General features: G+C 35.8%; 1 protein-coding gene across 5 annotated transcripts in view; it reads left to right on the plus strand.

The window, feature by feature from the left end:
• The window catches only part of KIF5C (kinesin family member 5C), a 287,301-nt gene that overhangs the window by 222,472 nt on the left and 39,314 nt on the right, over positions 1 to 25,515 (plus strand). For all 5 annotated transcript variants that reach the window (XM_056793825.1, XM_056793826.1, XM_001365109.4 and 2 more), the window contains 6 exons: positions 1,721 to 1,867; positions 13,364 to 13,552; positions 14,782 to 14,899; positions 16,371 to 16,447; positions 20,290 to 20,399; positions 25,375 to 25,476. In XM_056793825.1, the coding sequence (XP_056649803.1) occupies positions 1,721 to 1,867; positions 13,364 to 13,552; positions 14,782 to 14,899; positions 16,371 to 16,447; positions 20,290 to 20,399; positions 25,375 to 25,476 (743 nt within the window). The remainder of the gene's footprint in view (positions 1 to 1,720; positions 1,868 to 13,363; positions 13,553 to 14,781; positions 14,900 to 16,370; positions 16,448 to 20,289; positions 20,400 to 25,374; positions 25,477 to 25,515) is intronic.

The raw sequence follows: 25,515 nt of genomic DNA on the forward strand, positions 1-25,515 counted from the left end.
CATTTGGCAAATGTGTTTGTAGAAGAGAAAAGGAAAACAAGGTTCAGCAGTGGACTGCTTCCCTGGGAACCTCTGCATAATGGCCTGGCATCATGAGAATTTGTCCAGTCTGCTTTATGGAAGTCATCCAAACTTGATTGGCACAGGGTGTTAGCAGATGGTGCTGGGAAACTTAATCTGTTCACCATAGGGGATGCAAGAGATATCATTGACTTCATATAAACTCAGCTGGGCTGGCAAAGACTTTTCCAATAATTTCTCAAGATAGGCGAGATAAATTTTGGAAAACCTTCTTTATATTTGCAACCTACAATTATTAAATTGAAAATCCAAGAAGCAATAGAAATAGTGGAAAGACATTTAATAGTCCCTTTTATAAGAAGACGTGTCAGATTTTTTAACTAGTGAGAAGTCATTGAGAATGATTTTCTACTCCATATCAATGAATGATTTTTTCTAGCACAGTCTTGTCACCCTTTATCACTCATATGCTAAGTGCTACTAGCTAGTTCTCAAGTAATTTTCATAGTCTAATCAGTAAAATGTGTTATATTGTAAGAGATATATTTGGAAGAATTATGTAAATTACTTTGTATTAATTTATGTGTCTTTGGTACAGAGGGAAGTGCTTCCTTTATAGGTTCAGTTAATTAGAAAAATACCAAGAAGCCAAAGGTAGCTATTTTGTTGTTACCTGAGTTTGTCAATCCACAAGCATTTTATTTTATTATTACTTTTTCCCCAACAAGCATCTTAAAGCACTTTTTTAATATACCAAGTACAGTGCTAGCTTCTGGTATACAAATATAAAAATTGGGAAAATCTCTGCTCTCACTAGTTCTTTCTGATGGTATATTTCAGGGATGGTTGAGAAACTGGTTTGTTTAATGCTTTGGCAGGAAAATTAAGATTTTTTTTTTAAACGCATAAAGGATCTCTCCCTTCTTTGGTTTTGTATTGTTACAAAGATGGTCTCCATTCAATTTAGTTTTCTGTGAAGAATAGAAAAAAAGTTAGAGAATTATTTCTAAATGAATTTTTTCCTGATTAATGTTTCTGTGGGTGTATCACATGAGCAAAATGTTTTTTTTTAAATGAAATAGCAATATTGTTAAAAGACCTATTAGGTCTATAAGACCTATAAGTCTCTTAAGTGAGAGAAGAATCAGGGAGGCTACCTATTGAATAGATGTCCCCCAGAAGAGAAAGGTTAGGGATATGATTGGACTCTTAGAAAGTAGAGTGTGGATTGAAATTGAAAACATAAAAATCTATATCTATGTGCTTAGATAGATAGATAGATAGATAGATAGATAGATAAAATTTAGCAATTGAATGTTCTGGATCTAAAGACTCTAAATATAGCTTCTTTCCTTCTCTTTCCTCTCATCTTCTGTCTTTGCTTCCTTTTTTTCCTTCTATTTTCTTTTCTTTCTCATTTCTTTTTTCTCCTCTTTTTTCCCTTTATCACCCCAAATTATCCTCTGTGTGAATTGATCAGAGTAAACTGAAAAATGCCCAGGCTTTTGGTTTGGAATGCATAAGTGAAGCTAATAATTGGTTTTAAAAGACAGTATTTCTGAAATTTTTTATACCATCACTAATAATTAAAGAACTCTCTTCTGGATAGTGCTTTATAATCTTCCTTAAAGTTACATACTTTATTGATACCCCAAAGTGGTATATTTTAACAAAAATAATATTGTTGAATTCTTTGTAGACCACATTGACAGCTACACAGAGAGAGCTGAATCAGTTGCAGGAGCTGAGTAACCACCAGAAAAAACGAGCCACAGAGATCCTGAATTTGCTGCTGAAGGATTTGGGGGAGATTGGTGGAATCATTGGTACCAACGATGTGAAGACAGTAAGTAAGCCATCTTATCCTTTATTTTGGTGTCCATTCTTACAATGATGCAGGGAAAAGGACTCCCATTTTTAGTCAGTTTGCTTGTTTCTGATCTCAATTCTGTCACTTTACTATCTGTGTGATCTTGTCCAATCACTTGACCTCTTTGACTTCATTTGTTTTCTTGGTGAAATGAGATGGCGAGACTGTTAAATGGGGAAAAAATGTTAGATTTGGAGTTACAGGAGCTTGGCTTGAATCCTAGTTCTGTGACTTATCATATATATGACACTGGGAAAATAACTCAATCGCTGTTTGGGCCTCAAGATCTTTATTCATGAATTGAAATATTGTGGATTAAATGGTTGCTAAAATCCCCTTCTGTTCTAAGGTTTTAATTCAGTGATTTTGAAGATCCTTACCTGGTTAAGCAAATAACCAGTCAATTAATAGATACTTATAAAATCCCTTCCTTATGCCACGAACTGTGCTGAGTGTTAAGGATACAAAGACAAAAAAGCAATAGAGCTTGCCCTTAAGGAATTTATATTCTATCAGAGTTAATACTTTGAAGTTAGGAATATATTAGGAGAAGAAGATGGAATTTGTTAAATTCTGGCATCAAGTCAGTCAAGGAACATTTAATAAGTGCTTTTTATGTGTCAGTCACTGTACTCTGTACTGGAAATACAGAAAGAGACAAAAGATAATCCCTCTCCTCAAGGAGCTCACAATCTAAGAACTGTGACCAAATTCTTATCTCAATTTGATTAAGGCAAATTTTCATACTTTCCAAAGATATTTGCCAGTAGTGAAGGAGAATGAATAGTGAGTTGGGGGGAAAACCTAAATGAAATGAAAAAGAAACATTTAAATAGGGATTTTTTTTTCCTTCAAAAATGTGACTGAAATTTGTCCCATTGCTCTGTTGTGTATCTTTATTTAATTTTTTTTCTTGCTATCCTTTACCTGACAAAGTCCAATTAACATCATCATTTATGTGTTGATTATCTTTACAAAAATAAAACTGAAAAGGAGGACTATAAAATAATAGTGACATTAACTTTAGTTCTTTTTTTCTAAACTCAAAGTTAGCCTTTATTTTATTTTATTTTTTATTTTTTGTCCTGATAGCTATCATTTTTATTTTTATGATCTTTGTCCATCTTATTAGTAAAGTGAAATGTCAGACTTTTCATTTATATTTTTATTATTAATGACAAAGATTTTTTAATCTTTGGTACTTTTTACTTAAAATTTTTTCTAACTATAGTATAAATTTATGACATAAATTTAATTTATTTATAGTATAAATTTAAATTTATTGCCAAAACCCCAAATTATATACACATATAAATAAGTCATAAGTGATGCCATTAGTTTTTCTTTTGTGTTTCTATTTCCATAGTTCTTTCTCTCAATGTGGGTAGCATTCTTTCTCATAAGTCCCTTAGGAATGTCCTGGATTATTGTATGGCCACTAGTAGTAAAGTCCATTACATTGGATCGTTCGACAATGTTTCACTTTCTGTGTACAATGTTCTGTTGGTGTTCTACTCATTTCACTCTGCTTCAGTTCTTAGAGGTTTTTCTAGTTCATATAGAAATATTCTAGTCGATCACTCCTTACAGTACGATAGCATTCCATCACCATTAGATACCACAATCTGTTCAGCCATTCATCAATTGAGGGACACCCCCTCATTTTCCAATTTTTTTGGCCACCATAAAGAGTGCAGCTATAAATATTTTTGTGCAGATATTTTTCTTTATTATCTCTTTGGGATACAAATACAGAAGTGGTATTGCTGGATTAAGGTGTATGAATTCTTTTAAATCTCTTTGCACATAATTCCAAATTGCCTTCCAGAATGTTTGATTTAATTCACAATTCCACCAGTAATGCATCAGTGTTCCAATTTTGCCACAATCCCTCCAACATTTACTATTTTCTTTTACTGTCATATTGGCCAATCTTCTAGATGTGAAGTGGTACCTAAACATTGTTTTGATGTGCATTTCTCTAATTATGAGGGATTTAGAACAATTTTTCATGTGTTTATTGATAGTTTTGTTTTTTTATCTGAAAACTGCCTATATTCATGTCCCTTGGCCATTTGTCAATTGAGAAATGACTTCCTTTTTTTGCATAATTGACTTAGTTCCTTATAAATTTGAGAAATTAGACCTTTGTCAGAGGTTTTTGTTTAAAAATCCCCCCCCCAATTTGTTGCTTCCTTTCTAATTTTTGTTGCATTGGTTTTGTTTGTATAGAAACTTTTTAATTTAACATAATCAAAATTATTCATTTTATATCTTGTAATGTTATTTCTCTCTTGCTTTGTCTTAAATTTCTTCCTTTCCCATAGATATACCAGGTATACTATTCTATGCTCACCTAGTTTGTTTATAATTTCCCTTTTATATTCAAGTCATTTACCCATTTTGAATTTATCTTGGTATAGGGTGATCTCAACATAATTTCTCCTATACTGTTTTCCAATTCTCCCAGCAGTTTTTGTCAAATAGTGCAGCCATGATTTTAGATTGGTAAGACAGGAAAGAAGTTTGTTCTTAGTTCATGACTGATACCCATGCAGAGAAATGACCAAAAGACCAATTATAGAGAATGGAAGGAAGAGAGAGGGGGACAGAATGAAGGGGAAAGGAAAAGAGAAGGAAATAGTGGGGAAGAGAGGGAGAAGAAGACAACTATAAGCTAAGAAATAGTTTAAACAAAGGACCTTCATGAAATGCCTGCATTTGTTAATGCAAATTGTCTGAGTTAAGATGAGTTTATAGTGAGAAAATATAGTTTGGCTAATTGGCTTACATAAGGATTTCATCAATATTTTTATTGACTTCAGTAACACTATGTGGTAACCATCTGAGCTAACAATAGTCCAGATAATTTCTAATTATAAAAGTGGATAATGGTCATGGAATGAATAATGGAAAGGCAGAAATACTCACTTTTCTCCTGAAAAACTTGTTACCAGAACTGGTGAATTAGAATCACCTTGCTGGCAACTACAAGCGAGGAAGCTAGGGAGCATGATGGATAAAGTCCTGGGCCTGGCATCAGAATGACCTATGTTCAAATTGAGCCCCAGATATTTAAGCTATGTGACCCTGGGCAAGTCATTTAAACCTGTTTGCCTCAGTTTCCTCATTTGTAAAATGAGCTAGAGAAGGAAATGGTAAACCACTCCAGAATCTCTGTTAAGAAAGCCCCAAATGGGATCAAAAAGCCTCATACAATTGAAAACGATGGAACAACAATAATACCTTGAGGAACCTCTTTTTTTCTCAAACTGTTAAGTGGGAATCATAATACTTGTGTTGGTTACTACATAAGGTCATTTGAGGCTCAAATGATATTATGTCTACAAAATACTGTATAAATTTGAGCTATTATTATAGGAAATAAAATCTAAGGGATTCTCTTCATGATGAACTTTCAGAATAGTGTAGAAAAAATTTAATTTGAGCATTTTTAGACTGAGTTTTCTAAGAGAGGAAATGTCGCAACACATAATGTCTCTTCAACTCTTGTTATTCTTCTATGGTGTATTTACAAGTAAACATTTAATAAATGCTTGTTAATGATTCTGAAACTTCATTGCAGAGTGTTCAGGTATCATGGAGTTAATTCCATTTCATACAAGTTTGGTTATTTAAAGTTTGATTTAATTTTTGGAAGAGCTTGTTGGTCTCAGACAAACAAAACACCAACATTTAGCTGATTGCCAAGGCCCTTTTAAATTCAAGGCAGAGTTGATTTATGGAATGTTGGCTCCTTCTGCTGACAGTGAAAAAGGGCATTATGTTAAGCTGCAAAATAAAGCTGATGTAAAATGCAAATGAAATCAAGGAGTGCCTGGGTGTTAGAGCATTAAAACACTGCCTTAGGGAATTTGAAACATGATTGAAATAATTTTAAAATACTCGACTGGATGCTGCTTGGATGTTGCTCCCTCCCCCACTCCAATTAGTTGTCAAGTTAGTTGCCAAATCGTTTTGATTTTACCCTTCAATATTCTCCCGTGTCTATCACTTTCCTTCCATCCTCATTGCTACTTCCCTACTTCAAGGCTTTCGTTACTTCTTTTCTGGTCTACAACTATAATAGCTTTGAAATTGATGTTCCTAAAAGAAGCTGTCTGTCCTATAGTTTTGTCATATAATTCTTTCTGATACACAGATCTGGTCATTTCACTCCTCTCTTCAAAAACTTTCACTGGCTCTCCATTGCCCTTCTGATAAAGTCTAGGGTCTATATCCTGATATTCAAAGCCCTTCTCAGTATAGCTTCAACATCATTTTTCTGCCTTTATTACTTTTGTCTTTATTTTTAATATTTTATTTTCCCAATTACACATGTAATAACAATTTTCAATATATATTTCCTGAAATTGGAAGGTTCAAATTGTCTCCCTCTCCCTTCCCTGAGATAATTAACCTTGCCTTGTACTCTAAAGTTCCTACCAAATCAATCCCTGAAAACACATTTTCCTTCTTCTATACCTTTACTTATATTGTCTGAGCTTTGCCTGGAATATTCCCCTCCTCCCATCCCAATTTCCTCTGTTTCTGCCTGTTGATGTCCTGCCTATTATTAGGATCCAATTCAAATGCCATCTTCTCTATTAAGTATTTCCTGATCTTTCTCCAACTGCAATCAGATAGACACTGTCTTTCCCTCTAAACTGCCATGGCGCTTTGTTTGTACCCCTTTTATTGCATTTACCACCTCTTACCTAATACTATAATCATGTGTGTACTACTCTTTTCCTTTTGAGATATTATAAACTCTCTGAGGTAAGAAACTATGACTTCCTTATGTCTGAATCATCCCCTGCATACCAACACAGTCTAGGGATACATAATCATTCTCTCATGTGCCATGAGAATTCATTCAGTAGGATTCACAGTGGATTCTAGAATTCTAGCCCTAGTTAATTCCATTGGTAAGTGTTAATCATTTTAATCCGTAATGACTATGTCTTGATGTAGGACTATGATTCTTTTTTCAAAGTGGTAGTATTCCTATAGAAAGTTGAGCATGTCTTCAGATTCACATGCTGCATTTATATGCTTTTCTTTTTTGCCTAGGGACATTTGATAGGGGCAGTTGGGTGGCACAGCAGATAGAATGCTGGGCCTGGAGTCAGGAAGACTCCTCTTTCTGAGTTCAAATCTGACCACAGACACTTTCTAGCCATGTGACCCTGGGTAAGTCATTTAACCCCTTTTGCTTCAATTTCCTCATCAGTAAAATGAGCCAGAGAAGGAAATGGCAAACCACTTCAGTAATTTTGCCTTATCTGCTTCCAATCTGATTCCCTTTCCCCATTTGGGGTCATGTAGACTCAGACATGACTGAAAAATGATTGAACTGAATTGATAGAGTTGTAGTAGTACAGTATGTAGCTTCTTTTGAAGCCAAAAGATGATGGGTTGGGGACTTTTCTCTGTGACTCATATTTCTGATATGCTAGTCGTTGCCAAGGTTTCTGGTGACAAGTACATAGTTATGAGGAACAGTTGCCTACCAAACAAAAACAAAACAAAACAAAAAAGATGTGAGTTGGAATCTCCGTTAGTCCAAAGAGGAGATCGACTTAATCTATAATCTAAAAAGGAGAAAAGATTGATTTTTCTCTAGAGTCAGTGGAACCCACCTTGAAAAATTGTTTCTCATCCACCAATACAAAAAGGAAACTATTTCCAAGAAAAGCCAATCATAAGAATATATAGAGAATAAGCAAAATAAGCAAAACTCATTTTAGGTTTTTTGTTCTATTCTCTACTTTTTAACCATACCTTAATTTTTTTAGGCTTTGAATCATGAACTATCTTACCCCATTACTTCATTCTGGGTTAGAAAAGGCAATAGTTCATGTCTTTGCACTTCTTAGTCATTTATAATTCTCTGCCTTTGGAGTGGCAGAAGGAAAAGGTTATTGGGGGTGGGGATTTTGTCATTCCAATTTTCACGGTGTTAGCAAGATGGTCAAGTTGGAAGCTATCATTCCTCCCAATCCTTTCCCCATTTGCCAATGAATTTGGAAAAGATGTAGATGATAATCAGTTTATGTTCTCTACCCATGTCTTTTTGTTGGCCAGATGCCACAAGCCAGGAGATCGTAGATCATTCTGGTCCATTACCTAAGACAAGCAGTAGGGTGAAGAGGAAAGAGCACTAGTCTTACCCAAGTTAATATTCCAGCTCTGTCACTTATAACCTTTTTGACTATAGACAAATCACATGTCAATAATAACACTTTTACTGCTTGCCTCAAAGGGTTGCGATGAGAAGAGAGCATTATTGAAGTGTTGTATAAATGTGAGTATTCTTATTAGCTGTTATTACATTTAAAAGGATGGTTGAGAAAGGATGGACAGTTAGGTAGCATAGTGGATAGAGCACTGGACTTGGCTCAGAAAAACTCATCTGCCTGAGCTCCAATCCAGCCTGAGTCCCTTACTAGCTGTGTGACCCTGGGCAAGTCACTTCACCCTGTTTGTCTCAATTGCCTAGCTGTAAAATCAACTGGAGAAGGAAATGGCAAACCACTTTGTGGTACCTTTGCCAAGAAAATCCCAGTTGGGATCACAATTGGACATTACTGAAATAGCTAAACAGCAATAATGAGAATGGACACTGAGGAATGTTTTCTACACAAGTCACAAGTAGAGAGGCTTGGTGAAGTGCTCTGTTATACTGGGAGTGAGAGAAAAAAAGTTATGATCCAAAGCTCTGTGCTTTGAAAACAGAATCCTATATAGTGAACGTGCACAGAGAAGGCATGCAACTGAACATATGCTCAGTTCTGAAAGTGAGACTTTGGCTCCTTCCCGATGATTCATTTACTTCATATTTGGTGCTAAGTCTTCCGAGCTCATCTGACTTCATATCTTCAGCCCTAAATAATCACTTAGAAACATACCGATAAAGAATGAGTCATGGTAGTAGTCACGATGAAGGTCACACATCTTTTTCAAAATTATCAAAAGGCGTTCTGAGGCATTGCCAAACAAGGGTCTAGCCCATATAACCAATCTTAACCTGAATTCATCTATCAGTATAACCATACCATAAATGCCTGTTTGCTGAAATGCTGTGATACCCTCTGGTGGCTAAAAAAATTATACACATTTAACTAGTATTTGTATATGAGTTACATAATCTGTTTATGTAGTTCTTTGAGGCCAAGTTTACATGGGGGATTATGGATTTTTATTTTGTGTGTCTTGCTTTAACTTCTCTTGTTCAATAAGAATCCAAGTCACAGGGCTGAAATATGAGGTTGTAACTGAATTAAAACATATGTGGGAATTTTTGGTTTTAATATTAAATACTACAGCTTGACTTTAGGAGATTGCAGAGACTTAGACTTAAGGTTTTATAAAATTGAAGAGGTTCCTGACTCCATCTTTTGCCCATTTCTCCAAAAAGCTCTAGCAGGTGCAGCTGCCACACCCCACTAACAATCTCTGCAGATGGGCCAAACTAGTTTTAGAGTAACCCACAGGGCTTAAATCTGTGAGTGAATTAGGGTGATAGCTACACAAAGCGTGAAGACTTCCTTGGGCCAAATGCACAGATGAGAACAATTTGTTCCAATGGCCATGAAGACAGCTGAAGCAGGCACTGTGGAGCTCGTAGAGCTTGATTAGACATTGAACATACCAAGGTCATCCATTAAATCCTGAGCCATTGCCAATTGTCCTGACTTTGGTCATGACTCCCAACTTTGATGACTCTAGAAGAAAGAGTGACTCTGAAGACTGTCAACTCTGCCTTACTTTAATCCAATTTACATGTAAGTCAAAACATGATGCCATGATGTCATTGGTCCTCTTCAAAAATGAAGGACAAACAACAACGAGAAGAAAGTTCTGAAGTATCTAGGAAAACAATCCCACCTAGAAGTTAAGGGGGGGGGGTAAAGTGTATAATAATATATTTATTACATTAGCAATCAAGAAAAATAACAAAACAGTAAAACATCTAAAAACTAGGATACACAAGGAAAGGGTCTTTCTGTCCATTGGATTTTCTTCTTAATTGCACACAAAGAAGAAAAGTCTTTTTTGTTTGACTTCATACTTTTAGAAAATTTATTCAACATGTATTATTCCATTCAACTTTTTAAATATTCTTTTAGGAAAAAGAAGTAACTTAACAAAAACCCTAGTAAAAATAATCTGTTTATATAGTATTTCTTTTTTTTTAATCCTTAGAATCAATACTGTATATTGGTTCCAAGGCAGAAGAGCAGCAAGGACTAGGTAATGGGGGTTAAGTGACTTGGCTAGGATCACATAGCTAGGAAGTGTCCGAGGCCAGATTTGAACTCAAAACCCCCATCTCTAGGCCTGGCTCTCAATCCACTGAGCCACCTAACTGCCCCTCTTATATGATATTTTGAGGCCAAATTTACTTGGAAGATTATAGACTTTTAAGGCTAAGACTGACTTAAACAGCACAGTAAACTAAATGCATTGACTCAAGATTTTGTTATGCTTTGAGATCACAGGATTCTATATTTAGAACTAGAGGAGAAATCTGTTGCCGTAACACACACACACAGACAGACAGACAGACAGACAGAGACAGAGTCAGAGAGAGTCAAGATTATAACCCAAGTTCTCCTAATCCAAATCCATCAGTCTTTCACTGTGTTACGTTGTGAATGTCAATTATCAATGTCTGTAGATATAGAATGACTTTAATGTGTACTGACCATAATTTCTCCCTATAAGATCTATGTGTGTGTTTTAAACTAAAATAGGTTTTTTTGTGTTACCTCTTTTTCTTCAAAGAATAGTACCACGAAAGTCTAGTAACTAGACTCTAGTTAATTAAGAATCCTAATTAAGAGAAGTTTTACTATGCTTCACTAGAGGTAGCAAAAGAGCACAGTGGGTAGAGCTTTGGACCTGAAATCAGGATAACTAAAGTTCAACTCTGCTTGTAGACACTTCCTAGCCTTTTAATCCCACTGGGCAAGTCACTCTTTCTGCCTCACTTTCCTTATCTGTAAAATGAGGTTTATAATAGCACAACTCCCAGGGTTGTTAATGAAGATAAAATGAGATAAATTTGTAAAGCACTTAGCATAGTGGCTGGCAGATGGTTTGTGCTTAATAAAAGCTTGTTCCCTTATTACCTTTCTTTATCCTCTGTGATTCTGTGATACTTATATAAAAGGTTTCTAAAACTTGGATGGTCTCTAGAGGACTTTTTCATTTGGATGATTTTATGTTTGATTATTATCAGCGCATATAGACTTCTTTTTAGATGGACACAAGGTTCCTCCCATAACCCCCTTTATGGTGGAAATACATCACATGTAAAAAAAAATAATAAACCATTTTCCTACATCACCAAAGCAAAGTTATACTCAAAATTTTTAACTGTAGATTTTTAGTTAGTAGTAGGTCAGTTGGTCCCCCAGAAAACATACACAGTGATGAATCAATTATCTCTCAAAACCTTAATTTTTTTCATCTGTCAAATTGGGACAATAGCACCTCTGCCACCTAACTCACTGGTTTATTGTGAAGAGTAGACTTTATAAATGGGTGTCATTATTATTAGCACATGAGGCTTTGGCTTTGGGGAAATGGTCAACAAATGTGACTAGGGAGTGCTAAGAAATGTCAAGGAAAGTCAATACCTGAAGAACAAATTTGGTCCAGTGATTTCAGGACTTTATGATTTCTTCTCACCACCTCCCTAATTCTCCTTGACAATAATAACCCTATGCTGTCTCTGTGGACTTTTTTTTTTTGTATTTTTGAATTCAGTGTTATAGTGGCTAAATGAGACTTTTGTATTTAGTTTATAAAAGTCCTTTCCTAATTACAAAGTTCTTTCCCTCCCCTGGCCTAATGCTCCAGTGATCGTCTCCATGGAATGTTTGAGTTCTGTGCAGACGGTCAATTTGGAGAATGTCTCAATCAAAATTCTTCCTTAGGGTTTAGAATATTAGAAACTATTTTTTAAAATAATATTTCATTTGATCATTTCCAAGCATTATTCATTAAAGACAAAGATCATTTTCTTTTCTTCCCCTCCCACCCCCCATAGCCGACGCGTGATTCCACTGGGTATCACATGTGTTCTTGATTCGAACCCATTGCCATGTTGTTAGTATTTGCATTAGAGTGTTCATTTAGAGTCTCTCCTCTGTCATGTCCCCTCAACCGCTGTTGTCAGGCAGTTGCTTTTCCTCGGTGTTTCTACTCCCACAGTTTGTCCTCTGCTTATGGATAGTGTTTTTCTCCTAGATCCCTGCAGATTGTTCAGGGACATTATATCGCCACTAATGGAGAAATCCATTATGTTTGATTATACCACAGTGTATTATATTAGTCTCTGTGTACAATGTTTTCCTGGTTCTGCTCCTTTCACTCTGCATCACTTCCTAGAGGTCGTTGCAGTCTCCATGGAATTCCTCCACTTTATTATTCCTTTTAAGCACAATAGTATTCCATCACCAACATATACCACAATTTGTTCAGCCATTCCCCAATTGAAGGGCATCCCCTCGTTTTCCAATTTTTGGCCACCACAAAAAGCTGCAGCTATGAATATTCTTGTACAACTCTTTTTCCTTATTATCTCTTTGGGGTACAAACCCAGCAGTGCTATGGCTGGATCAAAGGGTAGACTTTATTTTATTGCCCTTTGGGCATAGTTCCAAATTGCCCTCCAGAATGGTTGGATCAGTTCACAACTCCACCAGCAATGAATTAATGCCCCTACTTTGCCACATCCCCTCCAGCCTTCACTGCTTTCCTCTGCTGTCATGTTAGCCAATCTGCTAGGTGTGAGGTGATACCTCAGAGTTGTTTTGATTTGCATCTCTCTGATTATAAGAGATATAGAACACTTCTTCATGTGCTTATTAATAGTTTTGATTTCTTTATCTGAAAACTGCCTATCCATGTCCCTTGCCCATTTATCAATTGGAGAATGGCTTGATTTTTTGTAAATTGATTTAGCTCTTTGTAAATTTGAGTAATTATTCCTTTGTCAGAGGTTTCTATGAAGATTTTTTCCCAATTTGTTTTTTCCCTTCTGATTTTAGTTACATTGGTTTTATTTGTACAAAAGCTTTTTAATTTGATGTAGTCAAAATTATTTTGTGACTCTTTCTATGTCTTGCTTGGTTTTAAAGTCTTTCCCTTCCCAAAGGTCTGATATGTATACTATTCTGTGTTTACCCAATTTACTTATGGTTTCCTTCTTTATGTTTAATTCATTCACCCATTTTGAATTTATCTTGGTGTAGGGTGTGAGGTGTTGATCAATTCCTAATCTCTCTCACACTGTCTTCCAATTTTCCCAGCAGTTTTTATCGAATAGTGTTTTTTTTGTCCCAAAAGCTGGGATGGAAACTATTTTTAACAATTCTTTGGAGAGGAAAGGTCCATCTGAAGCTTTGATTTCTACTCACTGGGCCAAAAATAAGTATTGGTCTTGTCCCATTTGCTTAGTTAGCAGATGTGAATGGAGTGATTGAAGAGGAGTTTACCATGGCCCGGTTGTACATCAGTAAAATGAAGTCTGAGGTGAAATCTCTAGTGAACCGAAGTAAACAGCTGGAAAGTGCACAAATTGATTCCAACCGGAAGATGAATGCCAGCGAGCGGGAGCTTGCAGCCTGCCAGCTGCTAATCTCACAGGTATCTCACTCTTTCTCTGCCCTCTTGAAATGACTTCACATTCTTTGTCAGGTGGGTTAGGGTGATCAGATATAGATAACATATTTGTTCACATTCTTGTTTTATGCAAGAATTTCCTAGAGTAACTTTGGGCAGTAGAAATTTTCTGTGAGAAATAATAGCACAAGTTTAAACTTGAAGCGAATTATTTTTCTTTTTTTATGACTTGAATTTTCTGAATCATCTAGATTTCCTTTGTCAGGGAATAACACAAATTATTTTTTGATAAATGGAGAAATGTAACACAATCTAGGATTCTGAAATGATTTATATGTTAGAAGAAAATCTGTAAGTTTTTTTTGAAACCATCTTTTTGGTGAATATTCATTCTTTAATCCTACATGTGTAGTTTAACATAGGGAAAACAGAATTGCTCTTTATAGGGTAATTACCAAACATCCATCTTAACTTCTCTGCCATCAAATAATGCTATCATTTTTTTCTCTCATAGAAAAAAAAAGAAAATACCACTCTCTGTGTTACCATTGATATTTAAGCTCAACATTTTGGTTTGTTTTCTTATTAGTTTGGTATGTGTTTCTGACTAATTCATACCACTCATCTATAATGGTGAAATTAGTTGAATATGAAAATACTCATTCTTTAGAGAATACAGTGGAATGGAGGGGGAAACCATTGTTCTGAATCATATTTTCAATGTCCTGATACTAAAACACTGAAGAATATTTGGTGTTAGACATCTCCTGACTATTGTGTTGCAGTTGTTACTCTGTTATTTTGTTGCTGTTTATTAGTTGTTACTAATTGGAGAAATGTTTTCTCCAATTAGGAGTATTGTAACTTGTAGCACGACAGCATTGGGCAGATGGTATCAAAATTCCCAATGCCAAGGTTCCTTTCTCCAAAGCGGTACTCTACAATTACCATAAAGGGTATGTGTTTATGAGATATCCCCCAAACAGAGAGGCCAGTAAAAATTTGGCCCGTCAGTATGTCAGGAGGACCTTCTTTGTAATGTCTTATTCAGAGCAGAAGTTGAGGGTTCAGGAAGCAAAATCTCCCAGACATTTGGAAGGAGCTGGGATAATAGAAGATTTAGCATGTCCCCCAAATACTGTGGTTTAAAAGAAAAACAAAAAACAAACCACTTACAGACTTGATTGAATTTTCCCTTGTAAATAGTTCTAAAATAACAATGGTATCTTATTCATTCACTATTCTTTTTTAAGCATGAAGCAAAAATCAAGTCTCTGACCGATTACATGCAAAATATGGAGCAAAAGAGGAGACAGTTGGAAGAGTCCCAGGATTCACTCAGTGAAGAGCTGGCTAAACTCCGTGCCCAAGGTAAACGGTTTGTAATTCTTCCTTTTTGAACTGCTGGTCAAATTCTCTCTCTGTCTCTGACTGTCGGTCTCTCTCTCTCTTTCACATATACCCACACCCTGAAAGAGCTATAAATAACTAAGATGTTTATTTTTGCTCCATCAATAACATTTCCTTTCCCACTCAGCTGCTGCATCCTAATAATTTGACTGATAATTAGAGAATTCTTTAAGTGGTAGAACAGAAGAGTAGCCTGGGTAGGCAGAAGAAAGGGCACTCATTTTGAAGTTAGAAGACTCAAGTTTGACATCCTATTCTGCTCATTAGTTTACTAGCCCTATTTTGAGCTTCTGTTTAGACATCTATAAAATGAGGAAGGGTAGACAGTGGCACACTGAACATAGTTTATAACTGTTTGCAAGAGCTAGTTGTTAAATTTTTGGGATGAGCATCATGCCTTGGAAATTGGGAAACACCACACAATAAGGCTTGATATATTGCTTTGTCTATATTTAAGTAATTGATGGAGAAAACGTTAATAACATATTTTAAGTTTAAAAGTGTTTCTTGTGTTTTTGAAGGACACATAGTTAAAACATTTACCAACACATCCTTGAGATAGATGATCCTTAAGGGCTTTTTCAACTTTAAATCTTTTAATCCCATGAAATGGATGGAGGACCTGAGACATAGAAAATAGCTTAGAAAGACTAAAAATACAAAATAGTATGCTTAATTTAGAAGAATGCACAGATATTCATTTATAACCTTGAAAAAGAGTAGCATTTTCTTTAGCTGGTGATTGTTTGGGAGGAATAAAAGTGAAGAATGGAATGCTAAACCCAGGAAGCACATGAAAGATAATTTATTTAAAGAATCATTGAATATTAGTGTTGGAAAAGTCCATAGAGATGATCATCGAGTTGTTTCTTAATTTTCCAGATGTGGAAACTGAAGTCTAGAGAGATTAAGTGATTTGTCCAAAGTGTTATAGCTTGTAAGTGGTATAGATGGGGATGAAAACTCAGATCTCCTGATTCCTTGTCCAGTGTCTGTCTTGGAATACTAGACTGAAGTTGTTTCTCATAATAGTGTGAGATAAACTCAAATCAAGTACTGCCTTTCCCGCCCCCATCCCCAAGACAGAGGAAATCCTTTTTCCTTTAATCTGGCAAGTATTTTATTTTACATTGTAACAAATTGAGTATTATTTTGAAAGTTATCTGATTTCTGTTGTTGTTTGTTAGGAACATGGAGAATAAGCAGCTTAATTTTAGATGGTAAATTTCCCTTTTAAGTAAGGTAAATTGCCCTTTTCTAGATTCCCTAATAGCAGCCTTGTGTCCAAAGTGCTGCTTAATTATAAAGAATAGACTTTATGTGGGATTGAGCTATTAAGTCTTTGTTACGTTGTTAACAAAAGGAGTGATATTAATGGTTTTTTCCCTTATCTTTCATTTCCACTTTTGAATGTGAATTAAATGGAAAACAGAAAAAATGCATGAAGTCAGCTTCCAGGATAAAGAAAAGGAACACTTGACCCGGCTGCAAGATGCTGAGGAAATGAAGGTACAATTATCCTGCCTACAAAACGTCATGAAAAATTGGACTTGCTTTTTCTTCCTTTTTATGTTCATGGAATTCTGTCAAAGTCAGAGATGTATGTTAGACTGTAGGTCATAAAGTAGAGAGACCATTGTGACTTGAAAGTAGGTCTTTGGTAGCAAAGAGCTTGCTAAATTTTGTTGTTAAAAATATCAGTCAAATGGCCCTGGTGTGGGTGGTACATAGAACAAGTCATGATTATTCTCTTAATGTATTTTCTTGTCAGTCTCAGATGAAGAAAAATATAAATAGACTACCCTCTTAATCATTGCATCAGCCATTTTGTGGGTACCTTCTAAGGTATTGCCAGTTATTCCATTGTGAGCTATGAGTTATCGAGTCAGAACTTTTTTTTCCCCTTTTGTCTCAACATGATGAATTTTGAGTTTTTGTTTAAACAGAGCACTTACCTCTGGTCATATTTTAGGCAGAAAATGTAGTAACTAAGTTTATTAGTTCATATAAGAAACATAAGAAGATAAAAAATCTTTGTCCTATTTTTTTTTTACCAAACTACACGAGAGTTCAAGAAATCCCCCAAGGGGAAGTCTTATTTGATCATGTGATACATGGAAATTTCTCCTTTTTCCTCTTCCGTGTGTCATACTCGTGGGAGATATTCAGTAAATGTAGATGATAAAATAGAAGGCTGAATGAAGTAAGTTGAGGTCCCCAATTTAGCAGAAAAAGGTAAGTGACTCAGTTTCCCCAACTCCTTTTTTACTTTGAAATAGAGCAAGGCTGGGCATGGTGATGCCCACTTGTAACTCCTGCTGCTGAAAAGCCTGAGGCTAGCGTTGATGCCTTAAGTTCTGAGTTGTAGTGGGTCTCAAGGCAGTAGGTATCTATACTATATCTGGTACCAATATGACTGACCCAGGGTAATCTAGCATTACTGTTCAAGACTGTCTAAGGAGGGTGATCTTTACTAAGTTGACAAAACTGGAGTAGGTTAAAGCTTCTGTGTTGATTAGTGTTGAGATCAGACCTGTAGGCAGCCACTGTACTTCAAAGTTGGCTGAGCCAAGAAGTCTCAGTCTCAAAACTTTTAATAGAAATTAAAAAAAAAAAAAGAAATATAGCAGAGATTTTTTTTTCTAAATCAGGCATTAAGAATAGAATAGAACTGACTGAACACATAACTTGGTTTCCCAGCACTTTAATAAATACTTAATAGCTTGTTATTTCCCCTGGTGAGGTATGGTGAGAACCTTTAAAACAGGGCCAGTGGGAGTGAAAAATGGACCTATCTCTATCTTTTCCTGAAAAAGGAAGACACAAACCTAAGTTAAATGTGGGGTAATTGTGTGGCAGCAGGACAGATTCCCTTAAAAATGGTCACTGAATTCCCTGTAGTTTTTTTGTTTATTTGTTTGGGGTTTGTCATTTACTACAGCAGTCTTATGCATAACTAACAATATAGGTTTGTGTATGTGTGTATGTGTATGTGTGTGTGCATTTCTAAAGTTTAGTTTTTAGATATTTTCCTTTGCAGACAAAACATTAAAATATTAGGCTTTCTAAAAAAAGTCCTATTAAAACAGCTTACATATAGGATTTTAAAAAAAGGATAGCTTCTATATTAACATTTTTGTTGTTTTAAGGCTAGAAAGTAAAGAGTGGGGATATAGGAAAGAGTAAAAGCAAAAGAAGGGCCAAGAGTATTCCTGAAGAGCTTTTTGTAACCCAATGTCAACCATGGAACAATGTTGAGAGACAGCTTGAACAGCTGTTGGCTATGCAAGAAAAAAAATAGGACCATGGGATTTAATGCTTCTCAATTAAAAACTAGTGGTTTACCTGTTGTGCTAGTTCCTTTCCCATATAAATTGAGTAATCTACTAACTCCATAATTTGAGACAACTTTTTTCTCACATACTTGGCTTTTTCTCCAGTTCTGAATTTTGAGTTAGCTCAGTATAAAGGATAGAGGATTGGGTCTGTGTTTTCTTAGTTATTAGGAACTTCTGGATGAGAAAACTTTAACAAAGGCAGATTGGTACCTTTCCTACTACTTATAGTTTCAAAGAGTCATCTAAAGCCTTGAGAGGCCTAGTGAGTTGCATTTGCCAAAATGGGACAGAGCTCTCTTCCTCCTCCAACACCATACTGCTTACTGGACTTGATAGTCAGAAAACAAGAGTTCCTAATCTGTATAAGACCTGGAACTTTAGATAAATTGCTTAATATCTTTGAGCATTTATTCTCTTATTACTTATAGGCTACCAAAAAAAGAAAGAAAAAAAATAATATATCTTACTCGTTTCAAGAGACTGTTAGAACCAAAAGAGATAATGAAAGTGAAAAAAATTTACATTAAAGTGTTGTAAATTAGGTGGCCCAGTGTGGAGTCAGGAAGACCTGAGTTCAAATCTTATCTCAGATACTACTAGCTGTGTGAAACCTTGGCAAGCCACTTAATCCTATTTACCTCAGTTTTTCTCACCTGTAAAATAAGCTGGAGAAGGAAATAATAATTCCCTCAGTATCTTTGCCTAGAAAACTCCAAATAGTTCATGGAGAGTCAGACATGATTGAAATGACTGGAAAACAGGCAACAACATTGTTTTGTTTCTGCTTCTTGTGGAAAAACAGATGTGTAAAGCTGTTAGGTGAATGGATTAGCTAAATTGGACTGCCATCTCCTTGTTCTGGACAAAGTAGGTCGTGGTAGTAGACAAATAAGTTTTCTTGAGTAAGCCTCTGCCCCCATTTTATGACATTAATAAAAGCTGCCAAAACTCGTTTTCCACTCAAAATAAGTCTTAGATACTATTTTCATTTGTACATTGCTTTCTCAAAGCACTTTTTTGTGTATTATGCCATTTGACCCTCATGGTCATCTTCTGCAAGGTAAATTGAAAATTCCATTTTCAAAAGAGAAAAATGAGCTTTTAAAGCCATGCAATGAATAAGGGAGTAAGACCAGAATTAAAACTTAGTTTTTACAAATTATTGTGGTGTTTTGTTTTTAAAATTCTACTATGCTATCTTTGTTTACTTCTCTCATCCTACAACATACTGGATAGTGACTTAATATAGTTCAGGTAAGCTTCAGAGAAATCCAAGGATCATAGATTTAGAGCTAAATGGAACTAGAAGGAAGCCATCTTCTGTCTTCCAAAGGAGAAACTTAAAGCCTAGAAAAGTTTGCAACTTGCCCAGAGTCATACTGGGGATCTAGGTAGCACAGCAGATAGAGTGCCAATCCTGAAGTCAAGAAGACTTCTCTTCCTGAGTTCAAATCTGACCTCAGATGCATCTTAGCTGTGTGAGATCCTGGCTAAGTCACTTCACCCTTTTTTGCATCAGTTTCCTTGACTGTAAAATGAGCTAGAGTAGAAAAGGCCAAATCATGCTGGTATCTTTGCCGAGAAAACCCCAAAAGCGATCATGAAAAGTTGGACATGACTGAAATTACTGAACAATAACAAGGTCATAGAAGTAGTTTGTAGCAAAAACCAAGTTCAAATCCAGGACTTCTGACTCAACGTTGTGCATTTTCTGATACTACCCTATTGCTCAAAAGGAAAGCATTTCTTTTATCAGAGAATGTTCCCTTCCTTGACCTTACATGCTGAGTTACTTTCTGTAACTCTGATTACATAATTTCACCATGAATATTTTGTGTTTGATGAATCCCAGAAGAAGGGAGAGTGGTTTCTGTGAGCAGAGAGGAAAGAAGTGTTCCCTGTTTGAGATATGAGATTCTGGAATGATGTCAAATTAGATCTATATTTATGCAATGCTTAAAGAAAAACAACAACCAAAAATGCAGATGCCATTTCTCTTTGCATGCTCTGTAGAAAGCATTGGAGCAACAGATGGAGAGCCACAGGGAAGCCCACCAGAAGCAGCTGTCCAGGCTTCGAGATGAGATTGAAGAGAAGCAGAAAATCATTGATGAGATTCGAGAGTAAGTTGTCTTGCAGGTTCCATGAGACAAAGGGTAGCCAGAATATAGACATTTGTTCTTCAGTCAGAAAAAAAAACCAAGAAACTTTATTTTCCTTGAATCCTTGGGAGATTAGTGCCCCTTTTTTGTTTTCTTTCTCCTGTAGTGATAACAAGGTAGACTTTAGTTCTTTTTTCAAAGTCTGTTCTCACATTGGAACTGGGATTCCCAAGAGATCTGAGAACAGTAAGAGGGCCAAAAAGACAAGCTGCCATTCTTAATATCCATAGAGCAGAGATGGAAGCACTGGACCAGCAATTTGAACTCCTAGTTACTCCTTGATTTTGAGTGATGGGGTCCCATGAGGGAAGTATGTGCAATTATACCGAAGTGAATCTTAATAATTCTGCCAGAAATGATGATTACCTATGTGAAGAATAGCCCCTCCACTGGTATAGCCTACAAACCACCCATGTCTTTACTTTGACTGCACTTCTTGTGAATGTCTATCCATAAATCTTCCTCAGAGGATGTACCCAAAATGCTGAAGAGCTTATTTGGTTATTTGAATATTTCATGGTACCACTTCAATGTTTTTGTCTACCTACTTATTTTCCTTTACTTTTAATTATATGACCAGGACCCCTCCTTTTCCTGTCATTCATACCCTTGATGAAGACTATTATGTCACTTCCTATATAGAAGTTACAGTAATTTGCTACAGCCTACTTGCACTCCCAATGAATTTTTCCCTTCTTTTCAAGTGTTTTATTGATGCTTTTTTTTTGGTATATCACTAGCATTCCCTAGTAGCCAACTCCAATCTTCCAACAAAAAAGTATAGTTAAGGGAGGTGGTGGTATATCTTAATAAATTGGTGATGCCCGAGAGTACATGCCTCATTCCACATCTGTAGTTCACCACCTCTTTACCGAAAAGAAAGCATGCTTCCAATTCACTGATATGAATTGTGATATATTTTAGGATTATTTTCCTTTACATTTTTTGATCATTGTGTTTGTTGGTTCTGCTTACTTGGCTTTGAATCAGTTCATGGAAGTATTTCCAAATTTCTTTAAATTTAAATTTCTTTCAATTCTTCATAGCCATTATTCCTTATGGCATAATGTTCCATGACTTCATTTATTGGAATTTGTTTAGTTATTCCCCCCATTGATTATCACCTATTTTATTTCTAATTCTTTGTTGCCACAAAAATGATCATTATAAGTATTCTTTTATATATGGAGCATTTACTTCTCTCTTTCGATCTATTTGAATTAATTCCCAACAGTGATTTGCTAGATCAAAGGATATGAATAGTGAGTGATTTTCCTAACATAGTTCCAACTTGTTTTCTAGAATGCTTCAGCCAATTCTCATTTCTACCAACAATGTATTGTTATTCAGCAAATATCCTTAACATGGCCTGCAATTTGGATTCTTCTGAGACTGGTATTCCATGCCTTCTAGCCATATGGTATTAGTTAGAGTACTGGTGTGAAAAAGATGTATTAAGCATCTTGGAATCATCAAAATTGTTGTATACTTTCCCCAATGTGTTCCAGCCTAACTTAATCCTCCATATAATGACATATATAAAATAAATTCCCCTTGACTCAGGAGTTTTGATAGGTTAATTCTAGAGAGTATACAGTTGTACCTTCCATTTTACGAATTAATAATTGATTTCTGTATCCACACTTTAAATTGAGTGACCATTGTTTCCATTAACACAGTAAGATATTTCGTGGTTAGAGACATCATGGTGAAGAGTGGATTAGATGCTGGATTTAAAATCAGGAAGTTCTGGGTTCAAATCGCACCTCTGACACTAGCTGTGTGACCCTAAGTAAATCACTTAACCTTTGTGTATCAGGTAGTTCCTGAGATTTATTAAGTGATAGAAATGTGAATATCTGCTTGGGGGAAGGGAAAGGAGGCTCTGTACTGGGAGCTCCCCATGCTGACAGGATCATGAGTCCTTTAAGTGTTGATGTACCCTTCAAAGTTATTATTTGTCCAGAATTGCAACCTTATAGGAGCATGAGGAGGGGGCCCGATGAATTAATTTCAGTATCTCACAGGCTTACTGCCATTGGGATCTTTGGCAAAATTATTAAGTGGGAAATAGGAGAAACGTTTCATTCTTGAATATCTTGGGTCATTTTACAATTGGCAGCTGAGGTTCAGAGAGATTTAAATGACCTTCCAAAACCACACAAATAGTTAAGATAGAATGGAGACCTGAAAGCAGGAGGTAGTGGAAGCCAGGACTCTTGACTCATCCTTCAGTGTCCTTTTTCCACTATAACAAAATGTTCCAGGTGATTGCATTAAAAAGAAGAAGAAGCTTGTTAGCTCCAATAGAATCTCTTATTAGAATACATAGGAGAAAAAGATAGCTCTCTTTTATTCTCCCTCTTTAGGGCATCACTATGGGCTAGTGTGAGGGGTTCCCCCTATTACTTGAGTTCTTTTTACTAAAGGGAAGGGCTCTTTCTTCAGAATTGATCTCTGAAAAGAAGGGGACAAGGTTGCAAAATTGCCAGGTAGCCAAGTTAGTTTTTGTCTCCTTTCTTTCTCTTTTCCTCCAAACCATGTGGGAATCTAGAACATATCCCTACTACGTGAGACTTGCAGGGAAGTCCTCATCTTCAGTGAAATGTTACTGGAATGTCTTCAGATGTCTTCAGATCTTCTCAAGGGACAAGTCCATACCCTTTTGTGAAAGATAAAAAATTTGCAAGAAAGGCATACCATCTTAGAGGTTAATTATTTTGATCAGCTCATAACAAATTTCCCTGATCAACTCCTGATACATTTTTTAAAGGAATATGTCTCATTGTAATTAAGGTTTTAGTTTATGATGAAACTTTTTTACACCTAATGGAAGCTCTAAGCAGGGCTTTCTCACTCCGAATCCACCCCCTCCTCCCCCCAGCATTTGCCCTTTAAGAGAAGAAAGTGAAACAGAAGGAAGCAAGTGATTGTAACAAATAATCTTGAGAGGTAGTTACTATACCTGAAGAAACTGAGTCTTAGAGAGATTAAGGGATTTGTCCACATAGCCAATTAATGTTAGAGGCAGGATTTGAACCTAGTTACAGTTGAAATTTGCCATATTTAAGTCAGCTGATGTTTATTAAGTACCTACTAGGAACAAGACATTCTACTAGGTAATAAGAAAACAAAGGCAGGAATGATATAATTCTTGTTCTCAAGGAACTTAACATTTCAAATGTTAAATAGCAGAAAGTGAGAAAGAAAAGCTATAATAAGAGGGATGCTGGACATGTTTGGGTGTTGCCCCATCTGATTACATTGGATGTGATGAGGAGATTTTTTTTAGATCCTGGGTTATGACCAGGCTTGGTCTCATTCTGACAATCCATTTCCATTAAGTGTCTTTTAGTGACATTTTTACATTATTGTGTATATTAACGTTGTATGAATTTTCATAAATGTGTATACTACATTATAAATATATTTTGTGTTTAAATGAGAAATTTCTCCCAACTAATTTAGAAGGAAACTAGAGTGCTGAATTGGGAGTCAGAAAGCTCGTGTTCAAATTTTGACTGCTTCTGTCTCAAATCTATAATCTTGTGATTTTGACATTCAACCACAGTGCCTTCAATTGTGCTCAGTACAAAATGGGCATTAAAGAAAGGTTATTGACTATATGAAATTGAGCGTTCTTTAGTGACCAGGCTGCCCTCCACCAAATAGGGCATGAGATATTCTAAGCACATAGACTATCAAAATGTTTCTCAAAATGAAACTGGGCAATTAGATCAAGGAATGAGAAAAGAATAGGAAAGGAAATAAGGAAGCACTAATTATGGTTTAAGTTGGCTTCAGTGGAAGTGGAAGAAGGATGATTTTAAAATGTTCTTTTTCTATTTCAAAATGTCACCCCTTTTTCTTTTATTTTTATTGCCCATGTTTCTGTGTCCCATGATTTCATGCTTGTTGGAAACTTCTCATGAACTAGTTTTCATTTTGGCAAGTGAGGTCCTTCACTACTATTTCCTGACCTAAACTAGGTCTCAAAATCTCCAGTCTTAAAATGAATCATATTTTTAATTGTCTTGCTCAGAATTTCTGACTTTTGTTGTCTCTCACTAAGCTAGACCAAGTCTAGTAGCAAAACATTGATGTTGTTGCCCAATAGGCCATATATACTTCCTCCTATACATTTTATAGAACTTGATACATGAGTATAAGTGCTTTGAAAGTCACCTTCTTTTGTAATCACTCCTATTAGCTACTTGAACCAAATTATTTCCAGTTATAAAGTTAGAGATCAGACCAGACACTTATTAGCTATGACTAGTTCCCCTTCATCTGATGACCTAAAGGCAATGCAGCAAAGTGGATAGAATATTAGACCTGGAGTTAGAAAGTCAAATCCTACCTCTTACTAGCTATGTGATCCTGGGTAATTCACTTAATTTGACTCAGGCTCAGTTCCTCATCTGTAAAATGAGCAGGTTGGACTACATGGCCCCTAAGGTCTCTTCCAGTTCCTCATCTATGATATTATGAAGTAGAATTGGTGCCCCATTTCTACAAAAAAAAATATTATGATCACTGTGAAGGGGCTACCTTGATTATAGAGATGACAAAACCCCGACATTTCAGTTGACTAGGAATGATGGAGAGCTTGGCAAATATAGATGTATGGCAAATGTGAAGGAAGATTCTTCAAGACATCATTGCTGACCCCTTCTGATATGGCCTGAAGATCATCACACTCAAGGCAGTAGAGATTGGGACCCATTGGCATCCTTTGCCCTGAGCCTCTCTCTCTCTCTCCCTTCAGTTATGTTTCCCTATGTACCCACTCCTGAGTATCATTTTAGGCTTTGACTGGAGTTAAAATATATTAGAAGAAAAGTCTATTGCTTTGTACATTTTTGGCTTGTCTATTTATGAAAGCTTTCTAGTCTTAAAGGAAACTGGGACAATTGTTTTTTCTTTTCAATTTCAGTTTGAATCAGAAGCTTCAGCTGGAACAAGAGAAACTGAGTTGTGATTATGATAAACTGAAAATAGAGGACCAGGAGAGAGAGATGAAATTGGAAAAACTAATGTAAGTAGATCAATTTGAACCATTACAATCTATAAAGTA

Source organism: Monodelphis domestica, chromosome 4 (genome assembly GCF_027887165.1).
Source record: "Monodelphis domestica isolate mMonDom1 chromosome 4, mMonDom1.pri, whole genome shotgun sequence".
Taxonomy (NCBI): Eukaryota; Metazoa; Chordata; class Mammalia; order Didelphimorphia; family Didelphidae; genus Monodelphis; species Monodelphis domestica.